The 26,632-nt window shown below is 42.6% G+C and overlaps 1 protein-coding gene across 5 annotated transcripts in view; it reads right to left on the minus strand.

The window, feature by feature from the left end:
- The window catches only part of FBXL6 (F-box and leucine rich repeat protein 6), a 1,251,928-nt gene that overhangs the window by 259,621 nt on the left and 965,675 nt on the right, over nucleotides 1-26,632 (minus strand). For all 5 annotated transcript variants that reach the window (XM_044069116.1, XM_044069120.1, XM_044069115.1 and 2 more), the window contains one exon: nucleotides 20,555-20,780. In XM_044069116.1, the coding sequence (XP_043925051.1) occupies nucleotides 20,555-20,780 (226 nt within the window). The remainder of the gene's footprint in view (nucleotides 1-20,554; nucleotides 20,781-26,632) is intronic.

The following is a 26,632-nucleotide window of genomic DNA, read 5'->3' on the forward strand; positions in this document are numbered from 1 at the left end:
ACTTTAGGTAAGAAGGAAGGATTGGTCCGTAAGGATACCCTATCCTTATGAAACAACAGATAGGGTGGTCGACTGCTGAGTGCATGAAGTTCTGAGACCCTTCTAGCTGAAGTAATGGCTACCAGAAAGAGAGTCTTCCAGGATAGCAATTTCATTGAACAGGAAGCTGCAGGATCAAAAGGGGGAAGAATCAAAGATGTGAGAACTAAATTAAGGTCCCAAGAAGGAGGAGGAGTTCTTATCGGAGGCTTAAGGAGAAAAACTCCCTTCAAGAACGCTTTGCAAAGCTTGTGGGACATGATGGCAGAATCTGAGATGCCCACATGAAAGTCAGATATAGCTGCCAATTGAACTTTAAGAGTAGAAGGAGATGAACCTGCATGAAAACGTTCAGCTAGAAAATCCAGAACTGTTTGGATGGGAGCAGTAAAAGGATCCAAGTCCCTTCCTTGAGCCCAATAGGCGAAACGTTTCCATTTACTCAGATAAATCTTCCGAGTGGAAGATTTATGGGAAGCTATCAAAATATCTCGAACAGAGTGAGATATTTGAGGAAGCCTGGCTAAGGTTGGAACTGGAGGAACCAAGCAGTGAGGTTCAGAGAGGGGAGGGAGCGATGTAACTGACTTGACTGATGGATCAAAAGATCTGGAATTAGGTCCAGATGCCAAGGTTGCTCCAACAGAAATTGATGTAGAAAGGGGAACCAAACCTGTCGAGGCCAGTAAGGAGCAATGAGGATCAATGAAGCCTTCTGAGCGATAGCTTTCTGTATCACTTGAGAGATAAGTGGGAAGGGAGGAAATGCATACAGAAGTCCCCGGGGCCAAACTTGGACTAGAGCGTCTCTGCTGGGCTGGCCTGGTAACGGGAATAGGGTGAAATAATCTCTGCACTTGCTGTTTTGGGGAGTAGCAAAAAGGTCGCAGCAAGGCTGACCCCACTTGAGAAAAAATTTCTCCAAAATAGAATCTTTCAGAGACCACTCGTGAGGCATGAGGATAACTCTGCTCAACTTGTCTGCGATAAGATTGGACTTCCCGGGGATGTGCGTTGCAATCAGAAACCGCTGAGAAGAAATCGCCCATTGCCACAGTCTGAGTGCTTCTCGACACAGGGGATAGGACCTGTTTCCGCCTTGTTTGTTGATATACCACACTACAGACATGTTGTCCGTCTGGATTGCTATCGTTCCCAAGGGAAGAGAGTCTTGAAGGGCTTGCAACGCTAAAAGCACTGCTCTCATCTCTAGAACATTTATATGCAAGTGGCGTTCGTCTGGTTGCCATATGCCCTGGACTGTTCTGCCCTGATAATGCCCCCCCCACCCGATCAGGGAGGCGTCCGTTGTCAGAGTAGCAACCGGAGGGGGAGGAACAAAGGGTCTTCCCAGGAAGAGCTGGGGGGAAGAAATCCACCAAAGAAGATGATTCTTGCATGCTTGCGTAATCATAATGGTGTGGGACATCGGAAGTTGTTGGTACGACCCTTGTGTGAAGGGCATCCATTGAAGGATTCTCATGTGAAATCTGGCTAATAGAAGTAGAGGGATAGCAGCCGCCATAATCCCTAGTACTTTCAGAACTAATCTGACTTTGACTCTGTTGCTGTGGAAGAGAAGGGAGACCAGTTTGCGTATGTCTGCTATTCTTTGGTCTGTGAGCCTCGCAGACATGTTGACTGTGTCTAGATTTGCGCCTATGAAGGTAATAGCACGACAAGGCGACAAAACAGACTTTTCGCAATTTATTGAGATACCTAACTTTTGACAAATGCGAAAGGTGTAGTCTCTGGCTATTAGAAGGAGATGCTTGGTAGGAGCTGTGAGGAGCCAGTCGTCTAAGTATGGAAACACCTGGAATCCTTGACGTCTCAGGTGAGAAGCTACCACTGCCATGCATTTGGTAAACACCCGGGGGGCAGTGGTGAGTCCAAAGGGCAGGGCTCTGAATTGAAAGTGACTGGTTCCCAGCCTGAAGCGGAGGAATCTCCTGGAGCGTCTGTTCATTTTTATATGATAGTACCCATCCTGGAGGTCTATAGAGCCCATCCAGTTTTCCTTTCCCAATAGGGGTAGGATGGATTGTAGCGTGACCATCCGAAATCTTGTTTTCTTGACCGACTTGTTCAAGATACTGAGATCCAAAATGGGTCTCCAGTCCCGTTTTCTTTGGAACCAAAAAGAACTTGGAGTAGATTCCGGATCCTTGCTGGTCTGCTGGCACTGGCTGGATGGCTCTTTTTGCAAGCAACTTTGAAATTTCCAACGCTGCTTGATCCCTTTGAGCGGGTGGAACATCTGGAAGGGATTTTTTTGATTGATTTGGAATACGAAAGAACGGAATGGAATAGCCTTCGGAAATGATGGACTGTACCCACTTGTCTTGAGTTAGGGATCGCCAGGCTTCTGGGTACAGTGACAATCTTCCCCCGACTGCCTCCGAAGGTGGACAGTCGGGCAACACCTCAGGGATGCTGGAAGGGCTTATCGGAAAAGGTTTCTCTATTGCCCTGGTTCTGCGGACCCCCCCTGCCCCTAGGGCGACGTCTACCATTGTTGTTCCCTCCTCTGCCTCTGGAGGGGAACCGACTCTGTGCGTCAGGCAAAGTCCCTTGAGATTGTTTGCGGAACCACATTTTCCCACTTTTCTGGCCTTTTGGGTAAGGCCTAGAAGGAGTAGAAAAACGGACTCAGACGGCAGAAAGAGTTTTGCCATCCGTCTCGCACCTCGTCAAGGTTTCTTTCACTTGAGGACCAAAGAGGGATGATCCATCAAACGGGGAATTAGTGAAAGACGTTTTAAAGGGGTCCGCAAAATTGCATAGCCGCATCCAGGCATGCCGGCGTAAGGCCACACCTGTCCCTGCGGCTCTGCTCGCTCCATCAGCCGCATATGAGAGGAGGCGCATGGAGGAGTTAGCTATAGAATTCAGGGTAGCCAGCTGAGCGTTCATCTTATCCTGAAAACCCGCAGCTGTAGGATCCTTTAACATCTCACTCGCTTCCTTGATCAAGTCTCTTTGAAGACGAGTGAAATGACAGAGGTAGTTCAGCGAATGCATAGCAAAGGTCGCTGACGAAAACATCCGCTTCCCGTACCTGTCCATAGACCTAGATTCCTTGTTAGGGGGATGAACAGGCACCGAAGGATCAGCTAGCTCCTTCTTAGTGGCGGCAGCTACCACCATAGCATCCACAGAAACTCCCTTAGTCAGAAATTGCTTATCTGCTGGTGCTGTGATAAACTTTGAAGGTCTCCTGGGGGTGGGGTCCACAGAGTCAGGAGCCGTCCAAGCCTTTTTAGCTACCACCTGCATGAGGGGGTCAAAGGGGGGGGGACACCCAGGAGGTGGAAGGGCGAGAGCCAAACGCCTCAAGATACACAGATTCATCCTCCGAAGGGTTAAGGGCTGGCCAATTTCCCCTCTGTTTCAGGATCTCTAGAATGTCTGCAAATGAGACATCTTCAGAAGGGGAATGGGGGGAACCCTCAGAATCCTCTAAATCCGTGTCAGAGGTGACAGACTCAGGTGAGTCTATGTGCTTCCTCTTGCACTTTCTCTTCCTAGGGGGCTCCCCTGCCAACTCAGGAGAGGCCTCGGAAGAGGATGATATCCCCACAGGGGATTCTTGAGGAGCTGGCTCTCTGCGGTCTGGGATGAGGGAGTGAGCAGACATAACCTGAGGCACCGAAGAGGGAGGGACGGACGGAGCCGACTGTGGAGTTGAACCGGGTTCCAACACACTCCGCATGACCTCGAAGGCACCCCTGTCAGGCAGAGCCAAAGGTCCCCGCTCCGAAAAGCTGAAAACCTCCCTCGGCACCGACAGCGATGGCTCCGAGGCCGATGTCGGAGCCGAACTCACCAGCGCCGAAGCGCTGAGAGGGAGAGCGGGGTCGGACAAGGGTCCGATGCCACTCACCCCCTCGGAGCCGACGAGGGAAGTCCGGCACCGAGATTCTTCCAAGGAAGAAATCGGAGCCGACGACGGAACCGAAGACAATTGCATCGGTTCCGACGCTACCACAGTCTCGGTTCCGAAACGCCCCGGCTCCGAGCTCAAAGGAGTCGGAGGAGGAACATTTTGAGGGATAGGGTTAAGCATCGACTGATGAGTCGGGCTCTGAAGCATTTGGGCCAGTGCCTCGGACTTAAGAAGTCGACTCACTATCCTCTGAAGGTCATGATCCGAAAGCCTCGATGATCTAGAGGAGTGAGATCTATGGCTCCGTTCAGACAGCAAGGGAGATGCTGGAACCAAATGAACGGAGCCAAGGGACAGTGACCTGGACCTCTTCCTAGATGTCGGTTCCGATGGTCTGATCGGAGCCGACTCAGAAATTTCCAATGCCTCGGCTCCAGCCGGAGCCGAGGGAACCACAGAAGTAGCAGTTCGAGTCTCATCGGCTCCAGCCAGAGCCGATGTAGTAGTAGGCTTCGAAGCCTTAGGCGTCGACTCAGTAGCTGGAGTCGAGGACCTAGGAGCCTTAGAGGGTTTACCCGAAGTAGCAGTAGGGGGACCCTCAGGCTTAAGCAAGCCCCTTAAGATGAGCTTGTTCTTTCTTTCCTGCAGGACTCTAGGGCTGAAGCCATGGCATACAGCACAAGAGTCCTGCAGGTGTAAAGGTCCCAGGCAGTACACACAAGAAGTGTGACCGTCTGTCAGAGACATTTTCTGACAGCACGAGTCACACTTCTTGAAGCCTGAGACCTTTGAATCCTTAGACATTTTTAAGGAAAAAAGTGTAACCACCACACAACACAAACACACCGATTACACTATCCACTAAGGTTAACTAAAATTAAACTACTAAAATTAGTTAGTTTTTAAATCCCTACAAACACATACACTCCACTAATAAGGGGATGGAAGGGCCCGAAGGCCTGAGGGAAGAACTAATAAGTTCTTGAGGAAAAAAGGGTGGATAAACAGGTAGGAAAGGGTCAAAATTCACTCAATTAAGGGAAATAACGATAAAAAACTAAATTAAAGGGGCTTAAATTAACTATAGACTAATCTATATGAACTGACCTGAAGCCGGTAGAAACAACACACCTCGATCGCTGTAGCGGCAAACGAGATCCGAGGTAATACCGCCTAGCATTGTGGGATATAGGGGAGCCTCGAGCCGGTGGAACCAACTCTCAAGCTTTTAGAGTGGCCGAGTCGGAGCCGAGGTCGGCTCCGAACCCATCCAGCAAGAATGAAGGCGAGATAGACAACTTAACATCGTACGTTTCTTGTGCTTGTTTTACTCTAAACATGCCCAGCTTTGCCTTAAACACACATGTTTTGCTTTCAACATACTTGTTTTGCTTTACTGTTAAATCATCAAATACCTTTATTTTAAACATTTCCTTTACTTAAACCTTTTGTGCTTTCGTGCTTTCTGCTTGCTTAATAATGCAGTTTGAGCCCTTGTAATGCTCTACTTTGTCTTTCGTATCATAGTAACAGATTGTGCTACTTCTCATTACCTTTGATTCTTTTCTGGCTCTGTTTGTGCGCTTTTCTCTCATTTTTACCTTCACTGTCGTCTCTGCACCTCATGGCTCTGAATATTATTCTCTTCGATCCCAGTTCTGACACCATGTCGCTCTCCTATCTAGGACACAATAGAAGAGTCTTCATGGGTCCTGTTCAAGCAGCTTTATTTTATACAAACACATCAGTACAGAAGATTACTGCCTTTAACTTAAGTAGCTTAACACACTAACAACTGCGATTTTCCCTGGCTGTTCTTTCAAAATGTCACTAGAGATTGCATGTGTCTGGAATTTATATGTGCACGTATAGCCTTGACATGCTTCTTAAAGATATAGCACAAAGATCACTTGCACTCTGATCTACATTCTATGAAGGGTATCCAGTTTTTGGTGGGTTTTACTGATGCTGTTTTGCGTATGTAAATCAAATTTAAGATCAGCATCGATTGTCATGCCAAGTAATTTTGTATGTCAGGTAACTTCAATCATGGTATTATTTAAGGAAGAAATTTGAAAGTTGCCTTTTCATGGAAATCGGATTTTGGAAAAAAAAAGATAAGTAATTTAGTTTTTTTGGATTTAGTAGCAGGTGATTATCCTGTAGCCAACTTTCAACAGAGTTAAAAGCTTGTATGAGGTCATCTGAAGCTTGCTGACAGGAGTTATGCACAGTGATAGTGAATATACTGAACAGTGGAGGACTGATAATGGAGCCCTGTGGAATGGCCAGTATTCTCAAGAAGGAAGGGAGAAAAGGTAAGCAGCCATTTAACATACTTTTATCTGTCAGTTAAGTAGTTGTGAAACCATTGTAGTGTGGATTATGATAGCCCTAGGAAAACGGTTGACAGAGAGAGAGACTAGATCAAAAGCTTTTGAGAAATCAAGGAATACAGAGGAAACAAGTTTGCCTTTGTCTCTGTTTTTAACAGTATCTGTGAATGCTAATAAGGCCATGGTAGTGCTATGGGTGGGTGTAAAAGCATGTCGTGTGGAGGTGAGGAACTTTTCCTGAAGGATGTGTTCAACTAGTTGTTTGTGAATGCACTTCTCAAGAAGTTTTAACCAAGGAGATAATATGGCGATAAGTCTGAAACTGGTTATTATCAGATGAGTTTGTTCTTCTATGAAGAGGGATGGTGAAGATTTTTTTCCACAGAGAAGGACTGTATGATTCTTTGATAGATGTATTAATTAGGACAGACACAAGACAGGTAATTTAACTGGCAGCTAGCTTGAGGTATTCTGCTGGAAGATTATCTGCTAAATGAAAACAGGATTTCAGTTTAAGGAGTAGCAATTTGATGTAGGATATCTGTATGGGTTTTAGGGTAAAACGGGGTGTCTGCTATATAAGAAGTGGGCAAGTCAGGATTGTTAGCTGGAGAAACTTTAGTGAGGGCATAATGCTTTCTATAAAATGTGTGTTAAAGTGAGCAGCTATTTCAGAAGGAGTGCTATTTGGGGCAGGATTAGAAGTGGCAGTTGTTTCAGGCTGGAGTATGTTATTAATCGATGATCAGAACTATTTAGGATTGGAACACTGATTCAGTAAGGGGTTACTGTAGCAGATTTTCTTGTCTGCATTAATCTGTCTTTCAGTACAGTTAAATAATTTTTAAAGTGTTGTAGCTTTTGGAGAGATCTATATTTTAACCATTCGTTCCAAGCACTATCTCTTTCATCCATTAGGTGCCTGCTATGGGTGGCTAACTAAGGAATATGGTTACTCTTTACTTGTTTTGTTGTAGTTGGAGCCTGTCTAGTAAGGGTTTCATAAAAAGTGCGTTAAATTTCTGTACAGCTTCATCGAGAGAAATATGCTTCAGGATAGACTAGAAAAGGAGCTTAGGATTATATTACATGTATAAGAGCATTAGTGAATTTATGGGAAGTTCTAGGTAAGTGTGGTTTGACATGATGGAAATTGAATCTGTTGGCAAGTACAGGGAGGTGGTCACTAAGTGAATAAGACGTGGTGCTGCTGGAGACACAGTTAGTGGAATCAGACACCAATACCCAGTCCAGAATTAAAGCACATTTTTTTTGGATAGTTAAAACATGTGGAGGAGGAAATGAGTTAAGTCATGACAAACAGGTTGAGACTAGATGATGGGTATTTTGTGAAGATAATCTGCCAATCAAAATTAACATAGGTTCATAGGTAGGTACTAGGCTATTGGCCCAAGGGCCTGTGTAGGCCTAGCCAACAACATTCCTTGGCTTACACCACCCAAAGAAAGCTATTTTCCTGTGCCCCTGTCAAGCAGAGCCACAGAAGTGATCCCCGGGGTGTATTTCCTATTTCTCATCCACTCATCAAGATTTTTCTTGAAGAGTGCTAATGAGGAACTTTGCTTGACATAAATGGGTAGCTTGTTCAAGAGTATGGGAAGTCTCTGGGAAAGGAATCTATCCCTCAAGCATGTCCTGTTTATTGTGGTGACAAGGTTTAGGTTCCTAGAGAGTGTAGCTCGGAGGGATTGGGATTTCTTTAGGTGTAGCATGTTCAACAGCTCTGGGTTTGACATAGCTTTATATGTTAGACATCACCTCGGAGTAGGCGATAGACTACAGAGTAAAGCTGGAGTTTTTTGAGATGGTCTGTGTAGGGCATCTGTTTGAGGCCAGTAATCCTCAAAAAAAAAAAAAAAAAAAAAAAAAAAAGTAATTTAGTTTTTTTGGATTTAGTAGCAGGTGATTATCCTGTAGCCAACTTTCAGCAGAGTTAAAAGCTTCTTGAATAATTCTCTGAAAATGTATGAGGTTATCTGAAGCTTGCTGAGAGGATTTATGCAGATTGTTAGTGAATATACTGAACAATGGAGGACTGAGAATGGAGCCCTGTGGAATGGCCAGTATTGGCAAGAAGGAAGGGAGAAAAGGTAAGCAGCCATTTAACACACTTTGACATGTTGGTTAAGTAGGTAGTAAGGGATTCATAAGAAGTGTGTTAAATTTCTGTACAGCTTCATCGAGTGAAATATTCTTCAAGACAAGACTAGTAAAGGAGCTTAGGATTATATTAAATGTCTAAGGTTAAAATTAGTAAATTTATGGGAAGTTCTAGGTAAGTATTGTTTGACATGATGGAGACTGAGTCTGTTGGCATGTACAGGGAGGTGGTTACTAAGATGAATCAGACGTGGTGCTGCTGGAGACATAGTTAGTAGAATCGGACACCAATACCCAAGTCCAGAATTAAAGCACATTTTTTGGATAGTTAAAACATGTCGAGGAGGAACTAAGTTAAGTCACGACAAATAGGTTGAGACTAGTTGATGGGTATAGGTTCATAGGTAGATACTAGGCTATCTGCCCTAGGGCATTTATAAGCCTAGCCAGAGTGTATTTGGCTTCCGCCTCCCTATTAGATTAGCCTACTGTGCGCCTCTGTAAAGCAGGTCACAGAAGGTACCCTTTTAAGATTAGTTTACTGTGCCTCTGTCTAGCAGGGACACAGGAGAGATCCCAGGGGTGAATTTGCGATTTCCCATCCACACGTCCAAACTTCGCTTGAAGAGGGTCAGCGAGGGGCTATGTCTAATATGAATTGGGATTCTATTCCAGAGTGAGGGGAGCCTCTGGGAAATGAATCTGTCCCTCCAGCATGTCCTATTTATTTTTGTGCTGAGGTTTAGGTCCCTGGAGCGTGTAGCTCTAAGGGACTTGGATTTTTTGAGGTGGAGCATGTCCATTAATTCTGGGTTTGACATGGCTTTGTACGTCAGGCATAGATCGCCTCTGAGTAGGCGGTAAGCAACTGAGTAGAGCTGGAGTTTCTTTAGTCGAGCTGCATAGGACATCTGTTTGTAGCCCATGATCCTCTTGGTGAGGTACATTTGGGGTCTCTCCACTTGCTGCAGGTGTCGGGTAAGGTACATCCCAAAAGGGGCATTGTATTCAATTATGGGCCTGATGAGTGACGAGTAGAGGGGCACAATGACCTCTCTTGATCTAGATGCAAACCCTTTCGTGATAAGGTGGGCTATATAGAAGGTCTTTCTAACCACTTTGGCAACGTAATTATCAAAGGAGAGATTACTATCTACGTTGGTCCCCAAATCTCTAATTACTTCTTCCGTACTTAATGGATTACCACCTATGTGGTAATTTGTGGGCACCTTGTTTTTCCCCAAAGGAGATGACTATGCACTTTTTAGCATTTAGCTTGAGGCCGTGGCTCTGGCATCAAGCATCCGTCTCTGTGAGACCCCTTTGGAGGATGCTTGTGTCAGCTGGAGATTCGATTATGGCCCCCAGTTTGCAGTCATCTGCGAACTTTGTCAGCCATAATCCCCCCGTGTTAGCCTGAACCTCAGAGAAGTATATACCGAACAAGAGAGGTCCCAGAACTGAGCCCTGTGGGACGCCACTTGTAACTGGTTTGGATTCGGACATGGCACCTGTGATTCTGACCATGTGGGTTCTATCTCTGAGCCAGTTTGCAACCCATCTTGTGATATAGGGGTTGATATTTAAGCTGGTAAGCTTATTTATGATGCCCGAGTGGGGTATTGTGTCGAAGGCTTTTGCGAGGTCCAGGTAGGCTGTCTGGACTACCTTGCCCTCATCTATGGCTTTGGTAACTGTTTCAAAGAAATCAACTAGGTTTAAGAGGCAAGATCTGCCCTTAACAAAGCCGAATTGGGTAGGGTCCAGTGTCTAGAGGCTCCCAATGTCTTTGTTTATGAGTTCCATGATAATACGCTCCATAGCTTTACAGACCAGACTAGTCAGGCTTATGGGGCGATAGTTTCCGGGGTCCGTTGTGGCACCACCTTTGTGGAGTGGGACCATTGTAGCTGTACGCCACTCTTTGGGTACATATCCTGTAGTAAGGCTAAGTTTGAACAGTGACTTAATGTGAGGGTTCAGTTCTTCTTGGAGCTCGTGTAAGAGACAGCCTGGGACACCGTCTGGTCCCATAGATGCTGTGTTTTTTGCTTTGGAGAGGGCAGCTTTCACCTGTGCATCTGTGATGTCAGGGAGGTTACATTCAGTTGGGATAGGCGTTTGCTCCTTTGGGGGGGAAGGGGGGAGAAGTTTGCGCTGAATCTGTCTGCCAGGATGTTGGCTATGTCTGCAGGTTCGGTATAATTTGTACCGTTATGCAACAATTCGGAGCATATCTGGGAGCTTCCGCCCATGTTCCTGACACAACTAAAGAAGGCCTTGTGATTATCTTTAGTGTCTAGGGCAATTTTTCTTTCGAAACTGGCCTTTGATGATTTTATGAGGGATCGAAGTTTCTTGCTAATACTGATCAGAGATGCCTTCCCTTTTTGGGATTTTACTCTGTCATGTAGTAGCTTCCTCCTTCTGTTGTATAGCTTATTTATGGCCGGGGTCCACCAGACCGGTCTCCTGTTTCTGGAGGAGTGAGTCTTAGTTTTATTTGGGATAGCACGATTCATGCATTCCTGCAGGTGCTCATATAATGCATTTGTAAAGGATTCAGTGGATTGGGCTGTATTATCCTCTGGCCCAGGGGCTTTGAAGGATTCCACCTCAGTCTTGAGAAGTGCAAAGCTGGCTTTACAGGTTTATTATAGGGTATGATTTTAAGATAATCAGGTTATAGTAAAACTACTCCACCATCTTTTTTCAATTCCGTCATCCATGATGATATTATAACAAGGCAGTGAAATGTCAGTGTCAACTATATGACATTTTAGCCATGTTTCAGTTATGGCAAGAATACTGTGGGAGATCCAGGCATGGAGTTCTGAAATTTTATTACAGATGCCATGAGTATTTAAAGAAATAAATTTAAAGCTGTTTGGGTGAGTTTGAGGTAGGAAGGTTGGATTTTGATGGTTTTGAAGACGGTGGTGTGGTCTATTTCTTTTCAGTCAGCTGTGGTGGTGCAGCGGTTAGCATTGCCGCCTCACAGCAAGAGGTTCTCCAGTTGGATTCTCGGCTGGAGAGCCTTCTGTGCGGAGTCTGCATGTCCTCCCTGCAGTCGAGTGAGTTTTAAAGACATGCAGGTAGGTGCATGTGTATATGTGTGTGCCTTCTGTGATGGTTGGGCGCAGGGCTGGCAAGGCAACACCATAAAAACATCACTGCCACTCAGTCTGCAGACTGGTGATCCACTGTGACAACCCCTAAGTGGGAAAAGCTGAAAGACACTGCAGACATTGCTTGGTGTGGTCCATTTTTTGGAAGGATATGGGTGGGCCAAGTAGGAAGGGGTGTTTGGCTGGGATGAGTTTTGGAGGCTACTGGGGAGTCAAGATGGGAGGATGGACCAGGTTTGGGGAGAATATCCCCACAGAGTGGTAAAGAGGAAGACAGATGGATATGTTTGGTAAGACTGTTTTGGTTTAACTTTAAGAGTTAATTTTACTTTCGTGTGGTAGATGTGAGGGTTTAGTAATTTAAATTTGAAGTAAAGATTGGGTGAGTCGTAAGTGATTAATTTTGAAGTGAGGTGATTTGAATGGTTAAATGTGAGGCAGATAGTGGTAGAAATGTGAATGAGATTGAGTGATGGGAGAAATGTGTGTGACATTGAGTGATGTATGGTAATTTGCACGGTGCTAAAGCAGTAACAGAAAAGATGCAGTAATATTTAAGATAAGCATGGTATGTAGCTTAGTAGAGAGATCTGTCAGACAAACAGGAGCTAAAACACTGTGGTAACAAATATAGGAAAGGTAGGAGTAGAGTGGGATAGATGAAATAAGTTGTGATCAATGGTGTCAGTTAGTAAATATAAGGGAGGAAAGAAAGTAAAAAATGTAATGGCATGAAAGGTGTGTGTGTCTGTGTACACGTGCACACACACACACACACACACACACACACACACACACACACACACACACACACACACACACACAAACTGAGACAGCTCCAAGCATGCCCTACAGACATACATACTTGTATGTAAGCTCCCTCCCACAGACAGACATGTGTATGCACATACAAACTCATATGCTAACAGTCCCTCTCCTGCTATAGACATCAGGTGAGATACACCATCTTTTACACTTTTATTCCTTTGCTCCCCAGATAGCATGGTAGAGTTTGTCTCTGAATTGCTCTACCATGCCATTCTGATCCCAGTAAAAGGCTCCATAGAAGCACACATAGCTTATGAGGGTTAGTCATAAGACCAACACATTTGCATACTACCTTGTGTCCAGTGAGAGCTCTGTAATGCTTTCTCATAATGCAATAAGCAATCATGCTACAAACAGGATTATGCAGTGCATTGTGTTTTTGAATGCTAGTCAGTCATTTACTGATTATGTACCAGAGCCTTTAACTTATAAGTCTTTGCTACCGATGTCGAACATTTAAAATTATACTCAGTTTTATTTTGGGTGTTGCGTAGGGGCATGCTTGGAGCTCTCTCAGTGTCTGGGAGTCGTTTGTGTTGAACATCGGACCAGTATGCTGACTACAATTATGGCTCAAAATACTTTCTTGCCCACATAACTGTCAATACATCAGAAGTGAAAATCCTTTAAGCTTTACTAGAAAAAGTACTTTAACATGTAATAGGAAATGTAGCAAATATGGTGGGGTGAAATCCAGCATACTCCTGCACTGAAAACCCTAAGGGAAGAACAAGAATTGTTGGTATTTTTTGTAACTGATAATTGAAAGTTTTATAATAAAACCTCAGAAGGGGAAACTAAGATATAGCTTTTTTTAGACAAATACTACAACCATACATTTAGAAGTGTTCACTGCTTCAGTCTGCCATTTTACATAATACTGAGTTTCCATTGCAATTGTTTTAAACTTCTGACCAGTATGCAGACCAAAGTAATTACTTGAAATACTCTTGTCTAAGTTGTCATTAGATTAGAATTAAAATCCTTTATATTTCACCAGAAAAAAAAAAAAAAAAAAAAACAGTTGCAATCTGCACTAGTCACAATACCATGTTTTTCAGTGGCTAAAGGGACAGTGTCAAATTCAATGTTGTACTGCTGTGGAAACCCTGAAGTTACAGTGGCAAAAGTGATCACATTTTGTAGCTGAACATACTGTTGTCATTACCAGAATGTTTTACACTGAAATCTGTAATAGGAACAGATATATTCTTGCATAGACAAGCACTAGTGGCTTTAATTCAAGCGCCTTTTATTATCACAGTCTTACATTTTGCACCACGGTTGGTTTCTACTGTGGCTGTTGTGCTAAATGTCTGCTCAGAATACATTTCCAGTGTGGGTGGTTTGCTGAATGCCTGTTCAGAATGTAGAGTATACAATGCGCTAGAATAATCCTTTACTGGGCTGTGATTTACAGCAGATGTTTCTAAAAAGTACACTTTATTTGCAGCATATCATATTTTTACACAACTAGTGTGGTGGCTCAAATTCAGCACAGTACAGTGCTGAAAGGCCTAAGGGCAGAAGAGGAATCTTAGATGTTTTACAGATGATCCTGCTTTTGTTACTCTGAATGCTTCATAATGAAATCTGAAAACAGACCAACAGACTAGCACTTCATACATACATTTAGAAGTATTCTCAACAGTCTGATGTTTTAGTTTATATTCCTTTACTGTGCCAGTTAAACATTTTGCACTGTAGTCAGATTCCATTATGGGCGTTATACGGAACTATGCTTAGAACATGTCTTTACTGAGATGTAGTTACATCAGAAATAAAAATGCGGTTTACTTCTAAATGTAGTAGTTTTTTGTGACTGTACACATGACAACCCCCCCCCCCCCGTTTAGACTTGTGTGCTGTCTGTAAACTCAATTACATGAAGATAAAGTTGTGCGTGCCTTTACAGCTGAAACCACCACCTAATGGCACTTTGTAGCTCAGGGTCATGATATATTACTCTAAAGAATTTGCTATAACATTTTATATGGTAACAAAGAAGTGATCCTTTACTCCTAGATATTATCATACATGCACAGAAATAAATTACAGGCAAAAACAAATGTAAAAAAAAGCCTGTCTACTCAGTACATTTTGCATCCCCAAAATATTCTTCAAGCTTAAATCTAAACATTATACATTCAGACCGATGTTAATGCCAGTAGTCTTATATAACCATATGGGTGCTCCATGCCATTCGGTTCAAAAGAAAAAAATGTACATTTTGCATTTTTTGTCAGTCCGAATTACAAAGCTGTATTCTTATGAAAGGAGAAACTAAAATAATATTCTTTTTCTTAATAAAAGTGATGTCTACTTCCATACATGTTACAAAAAACATGAATATTTTACATGCTCATTCTGTTTCCTACTTAACATAAAAGCTATTAGGCTGTGCAAAACCAAATGAAAGTAGGATATGCAGGGGGGTCTTGTCATTAAAATTATGTAAGCATAGCTTGAAACAATTCAAGATATTGTCATTTGCAGTTAAGGTGAAATTCAGATTAGGGTGGCCTTTGGAAATTGACAGGTTGACAACATTTCTAAAAAAAAAAATTCAGCTGAAAACTAACATGTAATATTCTATTCATTTCAGAGAAAAGTAAAAAAAAAAAAAAAACCTACAAAAACGAAAATTATCTACTTCATCACGATGCATCTGCGATTTCTGTTTTCTTCCTTATACAACCAATGGGGGTCTCAGATTCAAACCTGGCCACTTCCACAGACTTTGGCTCTGTAGTTTAAGCTCCTCCCCTTACCCATAATTTCTACTTTAGCTTGGATTACCTCAGATCGAGTTTGCCATCTATGCCACCTATTATACTACACCACAACAAAAAATGTTAGAAAGAATCCAGTGTAATTGCAAAACAAATTTCATGTATACTAGAAGGTAGAGAAGCAAGAAGGCTGAAGCTCATCAGAAAGGCAAGCAGTACAATACTCTTCAGGAGCTAGTAGGAGTCCCTATGCAAATCTTCCAAGTAGGAAGGGGGTTGGAGGGTGAGACGTTGAGGAAAGATAAAAACAGACAACACAGATGCATTGCTATGGTGAGTACATTACGTTTGTATTGGACGTTGTCTTTTTCATCCATTCCTCAACAGATGAGGCAGAGACCCCAGCTAGAGAACCCCAGGGTGGTCCTCAAGGAAGGATATTCCAGAATACAACAGAGCCAAATGCTGCTCTATCCCTACACAGAATATGCAACTTGTAATAAGCATTAAGCAATAAGGGTATGAGTATTAGACCAGGTTGCAGCTCCCCAAATATTATCTACAGAAGCTCTGGACCAGAAAGCGAAGGATGTGGCCACAGATCCAGTGGAAAGAGCCTTATGAGGTTTAGGTAATACCAATCCTTTCTTCATATAAACTAATGAAATGCAATTAGTGAGCCATTTGGCCAAGTTACCTTACAGACTGACTTGCCCAGTTTAGCTTTGGAAAAGGAAATAAACAGCTGGTCTGATTTTCTGAAATCTTTACTTCTGTGGAGACAGAATCTAAGCTGTCTTTGAACATCCAACATGTGCAAGATGCATTCTCTTTTGCTGGAAAAGCTTTGAAAGAAAACAGGAAGGTTGATGGACTAATTCATAGCTGTTTCTGAAGCAACCTTAGGTAGAAAAGGATTAATATGGAGGGACACCCTGGCCTTGTGAAAGATCACATACAGTGGCTGGAAACAGAGAGGTTTGAGCTCTGCTACCCATCTGGTCAATGTGACTGCAACCAAGGAAATCGTCTTCCAAGACAAAAACTTTACGCCCACCTTGGCAGAGGGCTCAAGGGGGGGCCGAGTTAATACTTGAAGAAGTACTGTTAAGTCCCATGGAGGAGTGGGAGAAAAGGCATAAAGAAGCCCAGGGGCCAATCGTGAATCAGTCTCTCTCAGTGAATTCCCCCACTGGGGGATCAGGGTGAATTACTCTCTGCCCTTGGAGTTGAGAGAAGTGAAGAGGTCTCAGCAAGGCTGGCCCCATTGGCGAAAAATCATTTTCTACACTACAGAGTTGAGAGACCAGTCATGAGGGAATTAGATGGGCCTGCTCAGTTTGCTGCTAGCATGTTGGACTTCCCTGGGATATGCATTGCTAAAAGAAAGTGGCCAGAAGAGATCTTCCATTGCCATACTCACGATGCTTCTTGACACAAGGGGTTGAGCTGGATTTACTCCTGTTTGTTGATGAACCAGACTACTGACATGTTGTTTGAATAGCAACCATCCCTGGAAGAAGAGCATCTTGAAATGCCTGCAATGCTAATAGGACTGCCGTCATTTCCAAGACACCGATGTGAAGACTGACCTACAAATGACACCAAGTGCCTTGGACTACCCTTCCCAAGTAACGTCCCCCCATCCTAGTTGGGAGCTGTCCATAGTCACTGGGGCTTTGGGTGCTGGAAGGATAAAAAGGCGGCCCTGAGAAATGTCTTTTGTGGTGATCCGCCAAGCTATGTGTTCTCTGCAGATTCTTGTAATCCATATAGGTGCAGTCGGGGGGTGTCATTTTATTGGCCATTGCACTGCAAGTGTCCACTGCAGTACCCTCATGTGAAACCTTAAGGAAACTGCCATAGATCCAAGAACCTGCAACACTAACCTTGCTGGAGGAGAAGGAACAAAGAGAATATGGGATGTTTGATTTTGCAAGGTGTTTAATCTTCTCTATGGTAAGCTTGTGATCTGTGCGCCTGCATCCAGACAAGCACCTACGAATTCCAGAACTTAAGTAGGGGAACAGCTGAGATTTGAAGTAGTTCAGTGTGATGCCCATTTGAAGACACAGTTACAGCAACTACTCCCTGGCTTGAATCAATAGAGGTTTGGTGGCAGCAAAGAGCAGACAGTCATTCAGACATGGAAACACCTTGAATCCTAACAGTCTCAAATAATCTGTGACCACTGCCAAGCACTCAGTGAACACCCTGGGGGCTGTAGTGATGCCACAGGGCAGGGTCCTGAACTGGTAGTGACTGGCTCCCAGCTGGGAGTATAGGTACCTCCTGGATTACTTGTCTATTTTGATGTGATAGTACACATCCTGGAGATCTATAAAGGACATCCAATCGTCCATGTGTAACAGTGGCAGAATGGACTGAGCCCTGACCATTCAGAACTTCAAGTGTTTGACAAACTGATTCAAGTTGCTGACATCCAAGATTGGCCTTAGGCCGCTGTTTTTTTTTTTGGCATTAAAAAGAACCTAAAGTTAGTTATGAATCCTTGTTGATCTGGGGGAACCATTTGGATGACACTTTTTTTCCAGCACTTTTTCTATTTCTGTAGTTGCTGCTTTTCTCCAACTGGGTGGAAAATTGGGAATTTTCCTGGACCAGTTGTGAGGATGAAGGGAAAAGGGTATGAAATAACCTCTTTATACTATTCTCAGCACCAAAATATTTTTGGTAATGGCTGTACATGCTTCTGGATGCAGGGATAAGCTGTCCTCAAGAGAGACCTTAGAAGACCCTTGCAACTTGCGAAACCACATCTTTCTACCCCTTCTCTGGTTCTGTGAAAAAGTCCTTTGCATGGTAGAGAATCATGTCCCTATGGCAGATAATGTCTTCCTACCTTGTTTACACCTAGAGAGAGTTTCTTTCACCTCAGGGCAGAATAAGGTGGATCCATTAAAGGGAGTATTGATAACTGATGACTTGAAAGGCTCCACAAAATCACAAATTTGCATCCAGGCATGCCTTCTCACAGCAATTCCTGAATCCACAGCTCTGGAAGCTCCCTCTGAGGCACGAGAAACCAGCCTCATAGTGGTATTTGAAAGGGACAGGAGGGTGTCAAATTGCAAAGAAATGGTCTTCCTGTCCTCTGCCGACATAGACCCTGAGAGTGCATTGGAAAACTCCTTGATGAAGTCCCTATGAAATCTAGTTACATGTGCCAAACAGTTCAGTGACCTGAGGGCGATGGTCGACAAAGCAGTAAACATGCTTCTCAAATCTGTCCAACACCCTTGACTCTCTGTTCAGCAGATAGACAGAAGAACACTGTTTGGCAAGTTACTTCCTGGTAGCTGCTGTTACCACCTCCAATGGGCATAATTCTTTGGTGCCACCAGGTACTTAGGTAGATCTGGGATTGGCTCTGTGACATCAGGATGCTCCAAGCTTGGTGGGAGATGACGTTCATCATCTCATCCACCAGAAGAACTACTCAGGATGTAGCTGAGCCTGCAAGTTACTTCCTGGTAGCTGCTGTTACCACCTCCAATGGGCATGATTCTTTGGTGCCACCAGGTACTTGGGTAAATCTGGGATTGGCTCTGTGACATCAGGATGCTCCAAGCTTGGTGGGAGATGACGTTCACCATCTCATCCACCAGGAGAACTACTCAGGATGTAGCTGAGCCTGCTTCGAAAGCCTCGAGAAACACTGACTCCTCCTATGGGTGATGGTCAGAAGACCAATCATTTTCTGTCTCAAAAGTTTGAGTATCTCATCGAAATAGACATCCTCAAGGGACAATCTGGGTGACCCCTCCCCTTCATCGAAGTCAGTGTTTTCTGTCAATGATTCCTGTGGGGAATCCAAGTGGCTGCTTTTGCACTTGCACTTCTGAGGGGGCTCACCAATGGGATGCTATTGGGAGGACTCAGAAGTGTGAACAGCGTCCTAGATGAGGACAGTGTCCAGGCTTGACCATGATGGCTGCCCCAATGAGACAGGATGATGAGACTTAGTCCCCAAAGCAGATAGCTCAGGATGAGGAGGACCCAAGGGGGGCATGGATTTCTTGTCCAGCTCTTTCTTCCACTACCTCGAAGGTAGAAGCGATGGAGTAACCAACAGCCAGCCTAGTAGGAGCCAAAAACACCTCTCCAGGATGGGTCAGAGCATCCCATAGAAGTAGAAGTATAAGGGATTTGGTCTTTTAGAACAAGTTTTTTATGGTGCTCAGTGTGAGTGTACTGTGGTTAAACCCCACACAAATCTCACATTCTACATTAAGGTAGGCAGCCCCTAGACAACAGACACACTTGCGTTGGGCATCAGAGATGGGGATTTTGTGCTCATACGAAGTATACTTCTTAAAGCCCGTAGGCTTATCAGCTGTCTTTCAAGGAGAAGCAACAAAAGAAAAGGAAAGACAGACCTAATACCAACTATAGTACACAGAAAAAAACACTACCAAGAATGTTATAACAGATGTACCCAAAAGAATGATTAGCAAGAAAAGAAAAAAGGCCAACACAGAGCATGAGGCCCATAACAACACACAAGAACAGCTACTTAACCAAAGAGAATAAAGTTTTTTTTTAGTAGAAAAAGGGTAGGAGAAAAAAAAAAAGTTGAGTAACAATCAAAAATTAAGTCACTTATCTGACACCGTGATTAAGCTGCAGGTGACCATATCTGAAATGCTGAAGCGGCAAATGAGATCTGAGGTAATCCAGACTAAAGAGGGGATTATGGGCAAGGGGAAGAGCTCATGGAAGTGGCTGAGCTGGATCTAAGGTCAGATCGGAGACCCCCCCCCCCCCCCCATCGGTTGAGGAATGGATGAAAAAGGCAACATCAGATGCATAATACATGTTTTGTGTGATTTCAGACTTAAAAAGCATATGTGAACCGCCTGACATTTTGATGAAGTCTTAATGAAAGATGTTGTAAGATAAAAGGGTGTAACTGGATTTTAATTTTTAACCATTGAAGTGATTGTTTCCTGCATCCTGGGAAACGTTTTACTGGCATGGACACTTTGGTTTTAGTTTTCCTGTATAAAAGTGAGCATTTTACTCTATATATGTTGAGGCAGAACACACTGCAAAAAAAAGTCTCGCCCAACTAAAATTTAAGATGCACTTACTCCTTTGTCTTAAATGACATGAGCCCTTCCCTACAGGTGCTTTACAGAAGATTATGTCAGTAACACTGAAACTTTCATGAAAATATGTTGAACCAATTTTGAGACATAGGCCTTTATAGGCATACAGCAAAAAATAACCAAAACCAGAAGAAAATTAAGGAGTACCTGACCTCATGGGTTAATCCAAGAAAAGGGCACAGAGTAAGCTACATATAATCACAATCAAGAAACCCTTATAATGTAAAAGTTAACTGCTGACTGTAGAATGTACCAGTCTTCATCACAGTACAGCTTCAGTATATTGCTATAAGAAACTATAACACACACATAAAATGCATCCCTGAATTAATCCTGTCCACATACATACCCATGCAAGGCAGATCCAGCAATCCTTGTGGACTCACTTTGTAGCAACCACGAAGGTCCAAAACACGGAGCTTGTAAGATGAATGAAGAATTTTAAACAATGTGCTGTTACTGACAAAAGAGAAAGATGATGTGGCCAAACACAGTTCCTCTAGTTCAGGGAAACCAGCAGATTCTATTTTGGTACTAGATTTTGGGATCCAAATCAAGTTCAGTAAACGGAGCACCTAGAAACAACAGTGCAAAGATTAGCCAAAAGCACTAGCTAAGTATTCTGTTGCTGATAGTTTAACAAACAATGCTGGAACCTGTGTAAATAAAAAACAAATAAAAAAATGGGGAAACAAAAATACACTGGTCAGTCCTGGATGTGGCATGAAGGAATAAAACTGTGAGCTTTTAATTAACTTCATCCTGTGATTATGGGTTGTCTTTTTGCAATGCATTTATGCACACTGAGCTTCAGTAGTGAATATAACAGGCATAAAGTTAAAGGCACATGGATGCAATGAGACATGAGATTAACATTTAGAGTTGGCTACTAATTAGTCAATGCCAACACACACCAAAATTGGGATACAATATGCAGCAACACAGCTGCCAAATAATGTTTTTTTTATTCATTTTTCTCTGTTATCCTGCAGCATCTATGATTTCTGTTTCCTTCCCTCATACAAATATGTGTTATTCTGAAAAAACAAAAAAACTGTGTAAGATAATATAGAACTTCTGGAGCCAGAGCCAAAATGAAATCCTGCTGTGCAAAATAATCACTTTATTTATTTATTTATTTGCAGTTGGTTTACCAGGATAGTCCACTGGGCCAATAAGAACCCGTTTTCAATGGAGTCCTGGGGAGAAAAGCTCCAAAACAAAGGTTACAAAAAGATTACAGCAGTTTACAATTTCAATCATTTGTAGGTTAAAGACAAAGCTTTAAAACAGTGGTAACAAAAAGATTACAGCAGTTTACAATTGCAGTAATTTGTGGGTTCAAGACAAAACAAAGATTAAGCATTTACAATGCAATTTTTAGGTTTCATTTTGTAGAAAACTAAGATTTAAGCAGGTACAATAAAAATGTTTAGGTTAAATTTTGTAGAAAAACAAAGCATTGCTGCAGTAAATATATAGTTTCTTGAGTGGAATAGTAGGATAAGAGAATTATAAGATGTCATTGCAGTTGACTTATTATTTGGTGTCTGGTAATATATGGTAAAGTTGCCTATAGGAAGTGAAGAATAGACTAGGAGGGGTGGGAGCAGGAGCATTCCCATGAGAATGTTAGATGTGAGTGCAGTGATTTTTTAAAAGCAGGGAGGTTGGTGGTGATACGGCTGGAGGGAGGAAGGGAGTTCCATAGGCGTGCCAGGGCAAAGGACAGGAGTTTTTTTCCTGGAGAGTGACGGGGTTTGTACAGTTCTATTAGGTTTTGGTTATTAGATCTTAGGAGTCTTTGTGGAAGGTGCATTTTAAAGGTAGAGCTGAGAGAGGGACAGAGGGAGTGATGAAAAATTAGTTAATGAGCAAAAGTGAGCTGAGTATAGGAGAGATAGTTGGGAAGCTCTAGCCAGTTAAGTTTGTGGAGAGATGCACAGTGATGGGTAGATGATTTGTGACTAGTTGCAAATTTGGCAATTTTATAATAACAAGAGGGCAGTTTTGTTTTGAGAGAGGATTGTAGATTTGTTAGGAGAGGGGCACCATAAAGGAGGGAAGGGATGAGAAATGTAGTAGCGAGAGTGAGCTTAGTAGATGTACTGAGGAATCGATTGTGTCGGTAGAGCATGCCAAGTTTTTGGTGGTTTTTTTTATGTTTAGTTGTAGGTGGTTATTGAATTTAAGCTGGTCATCAATCTGGACTCCTAGTAGTTTGGTTTCAGATACCAGTTCAAGAGGTGTGTTATTCTGGCTAGTGATGGAGAATAGTTTTCTATCAATGGTGTTGGTTTTTGAGGGGGTAAATACCATAAGTTTGGTTTTTGATGCATTGAGTGCTAGATGATTGTCCATCATCCACCGTTCTGTGGTAGAGAAGGCGTCTTGAGTCAGTTTTAAGAGAGCGGGGATGGATGTGGCTGCACAGATAATTGTAGAATCATCTGCATATTGAATAAGTTTAGCATGAGGAATTGAGTGGAAGAAATCATTTATAAATATATTGAAAAGGAGAGGACCCAAAATGGAACCTTGGGGGACACCAGTGGGTGTGTTAAGGAAAGAGGAGATGGCTTTTTTCCACTTGACAGCTTGTTGCCTGTTGGAGAGATGGCTGGTGAACCAATTGAGAGAGGAAGGGGATAGGTTTAGGTTAGATAGTTTAGTTAGGAGAAGGTTGTGAGAGATAGTATCAAAGGCCTTAGACAGGTCAAGAAAGAGGGTAGATACAGTAGAGCCAGAATCTCTGGCTTTATTTACAGTTTCCAGGAAGGAAAGGAGGGCAGTCATGGTGCTGTGGCCAGGTCTGAATCTGTGTTGTGTGGGAGTTAGTAAGTTATTATCTAAGAGATAGGGAAGGAGTTGAAGATGGATACATTTCTCTAGAAGTTTTGATATAGGAGAGAGGATGGCAATTGGACGAATGCTAGTAATATTATTATTATTGCCTCCTTTGTGCAGGGGAATGATGAATGCCCTTTTCCAGAGTTTGGGTACAAGCCCTTCTTGGATACAGCGATTGATTAGGATGCTGATGGGGAAGGCAATGGCTTCGGCAGCTATGTTGAGGAAGGATGAGGGAATGTTATCGGGGGCATTGGTGCACGGTTTTAGCTTTTGCAGGAGTTTTCTTATGGTAGAAGTAGGAATGGGTTTTAGGGAGAATGGTGGGAGTTGAGAGACTGGAGATGAAGGGGGTGACAAGAGGGGGGATGCAGAAGTAGGGGGTGAGGTGTTATTAGAGAAGGATGAGGTTAGTTTGGAAATAGAGTCTATGAAAAAAAAAGAGTTGAATTGTGTAGCCAGATCAATATCTAGTGCATTTGGGTCTGGGCTTGGGTTTTCTGCTGAGCCAGGATTTAGGAGGGTAGTGATGCCTTTCCAGAATTTTTGAGGATTGGTTTTGTGGTTGTTTTGGAGTAAGGAGAAGTAATTCTGTCGATCTGCTGTGATAAGTTTTTTAACAGTATTGCGAAGTATTTTTCATTCTGTCGGTTTTTCAAAAATATAGGTTCATAGGTGTGTACTAGGCTAATGGCCCTGGGGCCTTTACAAGCCTAGCCATAGGATTACCCTGGCATCGTGCCACCCGACCTTAGTTTCCCAGTGCCTCTGTCAAGTAAAGCCACTGGAGTTAACCCCAGGGTGAATTTTCTATTTCCCATCCACTCATCAAGATTTCTCTTGAAGAGGGTCAGCGAGGTGCTCTGCTTGACATGTATGGGGAGTCTATTCCATAGCATGGGCAGTCTCTGGGTTATGAACCTGTCCCTCCAGTACGCTCTGTTGATTGTGGTAATGAGGATGAGGTCTCTGGAGCGTGTGGTGCGGAGGGATTGGGATTTCTTTAGATGTGGCATTTCTAACAGAGCTGGGTCAGACATGCCTTTATAAGTGAAGCAGAGATTGCCTCTAAGTAGGCGATATGAGACAGAGAATAGTTGGGGTTTTTTGAGTCTGTCCATATAGGACAAGTGTTTAAGGCCTAGGATCCTCTTTGTGAGGTACTTTTGTGGCCTCTCCAGTTGTTGCAGGTGTCTAGTGAGGTACATGCCAAATGGGGCATTGTACTTGATGACTGGCCTAATGAGGGAAGAATAGAGGGAGACAATGACCTCTTTCTTCCTTGATGCAAAACCCTTAGTAATGAGATGTACCTCACAGAAAGACTTTCTGACCACTGTGGTAATGTGGGGATCAAAAGAGAGGTTGCTGTCAACCTGTGTTCCCAGATCTCTTATAACACCTTCTGCGTTCAGTGGACTACCATCAACGTAGTAATTCATGGGAACTGGGTTTTTCCCAAAGGGGATAATGACACTTATTTTTGGCATTGAGCTTAAGGCCATGGTTCTGACACCAGTCATTGGTCTCAGTGAGGCCATCCTGTAAAATGTCAACATCACTTGGAGAGTTAATAATCGCTCCCAACTTGCAATCGTCTGCGAACTTTGTCAGCCAGAGTCCCTTCGTATTTGGCCTGGACTTCAGATAAGTAGATACCAAACAGGAGAGGACCCAGGACAGAACCCTGTGGGACTCCACTCGTGACTAGTCGTCAGTCTGACTTGGAGTCAGCTACTTTCACACTGTGGGTTCTGTGAGCCAGTTTGCAACCCACCTAGTGATATAGGGGTTGATGCCTAGCTTAGTAAGTTTTTCTATGATTCCTGTCCTATCAAAGGCCTTGGCCAGATCAAGGTAGGCTGTATGAACCACCTTGCCTTCTTCCTCAGCTCTGGTGACTAACTCAAAGAAGTCGACCAAATTGAGCAAGCATGGTCTACCCTTCATAAAACCAAACTGTGTGGGATCCAGAGTGTGGAGATTCCCTATATCCTAGTTTATTAGGTCCATATACAATTTTAATCTCCATTGTAATATGCATTTCACTGTCAATCAAACTAGCAACTCTGCTTTGACTAGCTAGCTCCTTCTACACAAGCAACTTTTATCACACATCTTCAGACACCCCATATTGTGTTAACACACCACCTCCTCCTCCAGCAACAGCCGATTTTGCCATGGTCCACATGTATGTGAGTTATGTGCACAACAGGGTTGCCAGATTTCCGATTGGACAGGGAGGGACAAAGTAAAGACCAAAAAAAATAAATAAATAATAAAAAAAAAAAGGTCTTTCATACATAAATGAATGCATACAGTCGCTGTTTTTAACTAGATGTATTAATCAAGCCAAATATGCAAATAAGTACACACAATACAGTAGTACTGAAGCAGGAATCACAGTTATTATACATTACAACATTACAAACAGTCACATATTGATTAGATACCTTCTAAACATTTTAGTTAAATTCTAATTATAAACATGTATAATCAAACCACATACATGGAATTAACTACATATACATAATAGTCACGCAGTAACAATAATAACAATAGTACACTTTGAACATTTGCAGGAATCACAGTTATTATGCATTGCAAACAGTCACATATTCATTAGATACCTTGTAAACATTGTAGTTACATTCTAATTATAATCAAACCATATATATGCAAATAACTACATATACAGAATACTCGCACAATAATAATGACAGCAATAACAGCAATACAGTAGTACACCTTTGAATGAATATTTTGATTTAAATCCACAAAGTTATATAATAACAGTTTTATTACAAGTACTTTTCACAGCTTTTAGCTTGTTTCAAAATATATTCACCATCTTTAGTCGATACAAATTTTCTAAAGTCTTTACAAGTGTAATTAAAATTTTGTTTGACCATTAATTCAGCTTCCACAGTCTTTAACAACAATCTGTTTCTCTCCTTTCTCCAGGCTGCACTCATTAGACTAAATATTCTCTTACAAATTGCATTGGAATGTGGAATTGAGAGTATGTGGGCCACGATTTTGTACAAATTACTGCAAGCAGGATGATCTTTAAAAAATATTATCCATTTCTCATCTATTGTTTTTTTCTCATTTGCTTCAGTCATACTCAGTACAAACTTGTTTAATAAACAGACATCTTCATATAGAAAGTCAGTATTGCAAGTAATATTAAATAATTTTGTTAATTCTTCAATTGACGGGAATTCGATTTTTACATTTGGTTTTAAGGATAACACATTAATGCATTGAAATTTGTTACTTTCAAAGTCAAACCATTTCTGTAGGTATTTTATCGCTGTGTCAAAAATGTCTGCGTCATTTTGAAACGGGTTTTGATGTCATCACTGCATTTTAGTAACATTGTTCTAGCAATGCTTCCATAAAAGGCATCATCTTTTTTTGACTGAGTGACTGCAATGCGTTCATTATTTCAAAACATCAATTATTAAAACACCATTGCTTTGAAGTTTTGTTAACGCATTCTGAATAATACTGCATGCATTTGCAACAAACCCCAGGTATGCTAATGCCAATTCATCACTGAAAAACAATTCAA

This window comes from Protopterus annectens, chromosome 4.part0, assembly GCF_019279795.1.
Source record: "Protopterus annectens isolate FY-2018-M chromosome 4.part0, PAN1.0, whole genome shotgun sequence".
Classification (NCBI taxonomy): Eukaryota; Metazoa; Chordata; order Ceratodontiformes; family Protopteridae; genus Protopterus; species Protopterus annectens.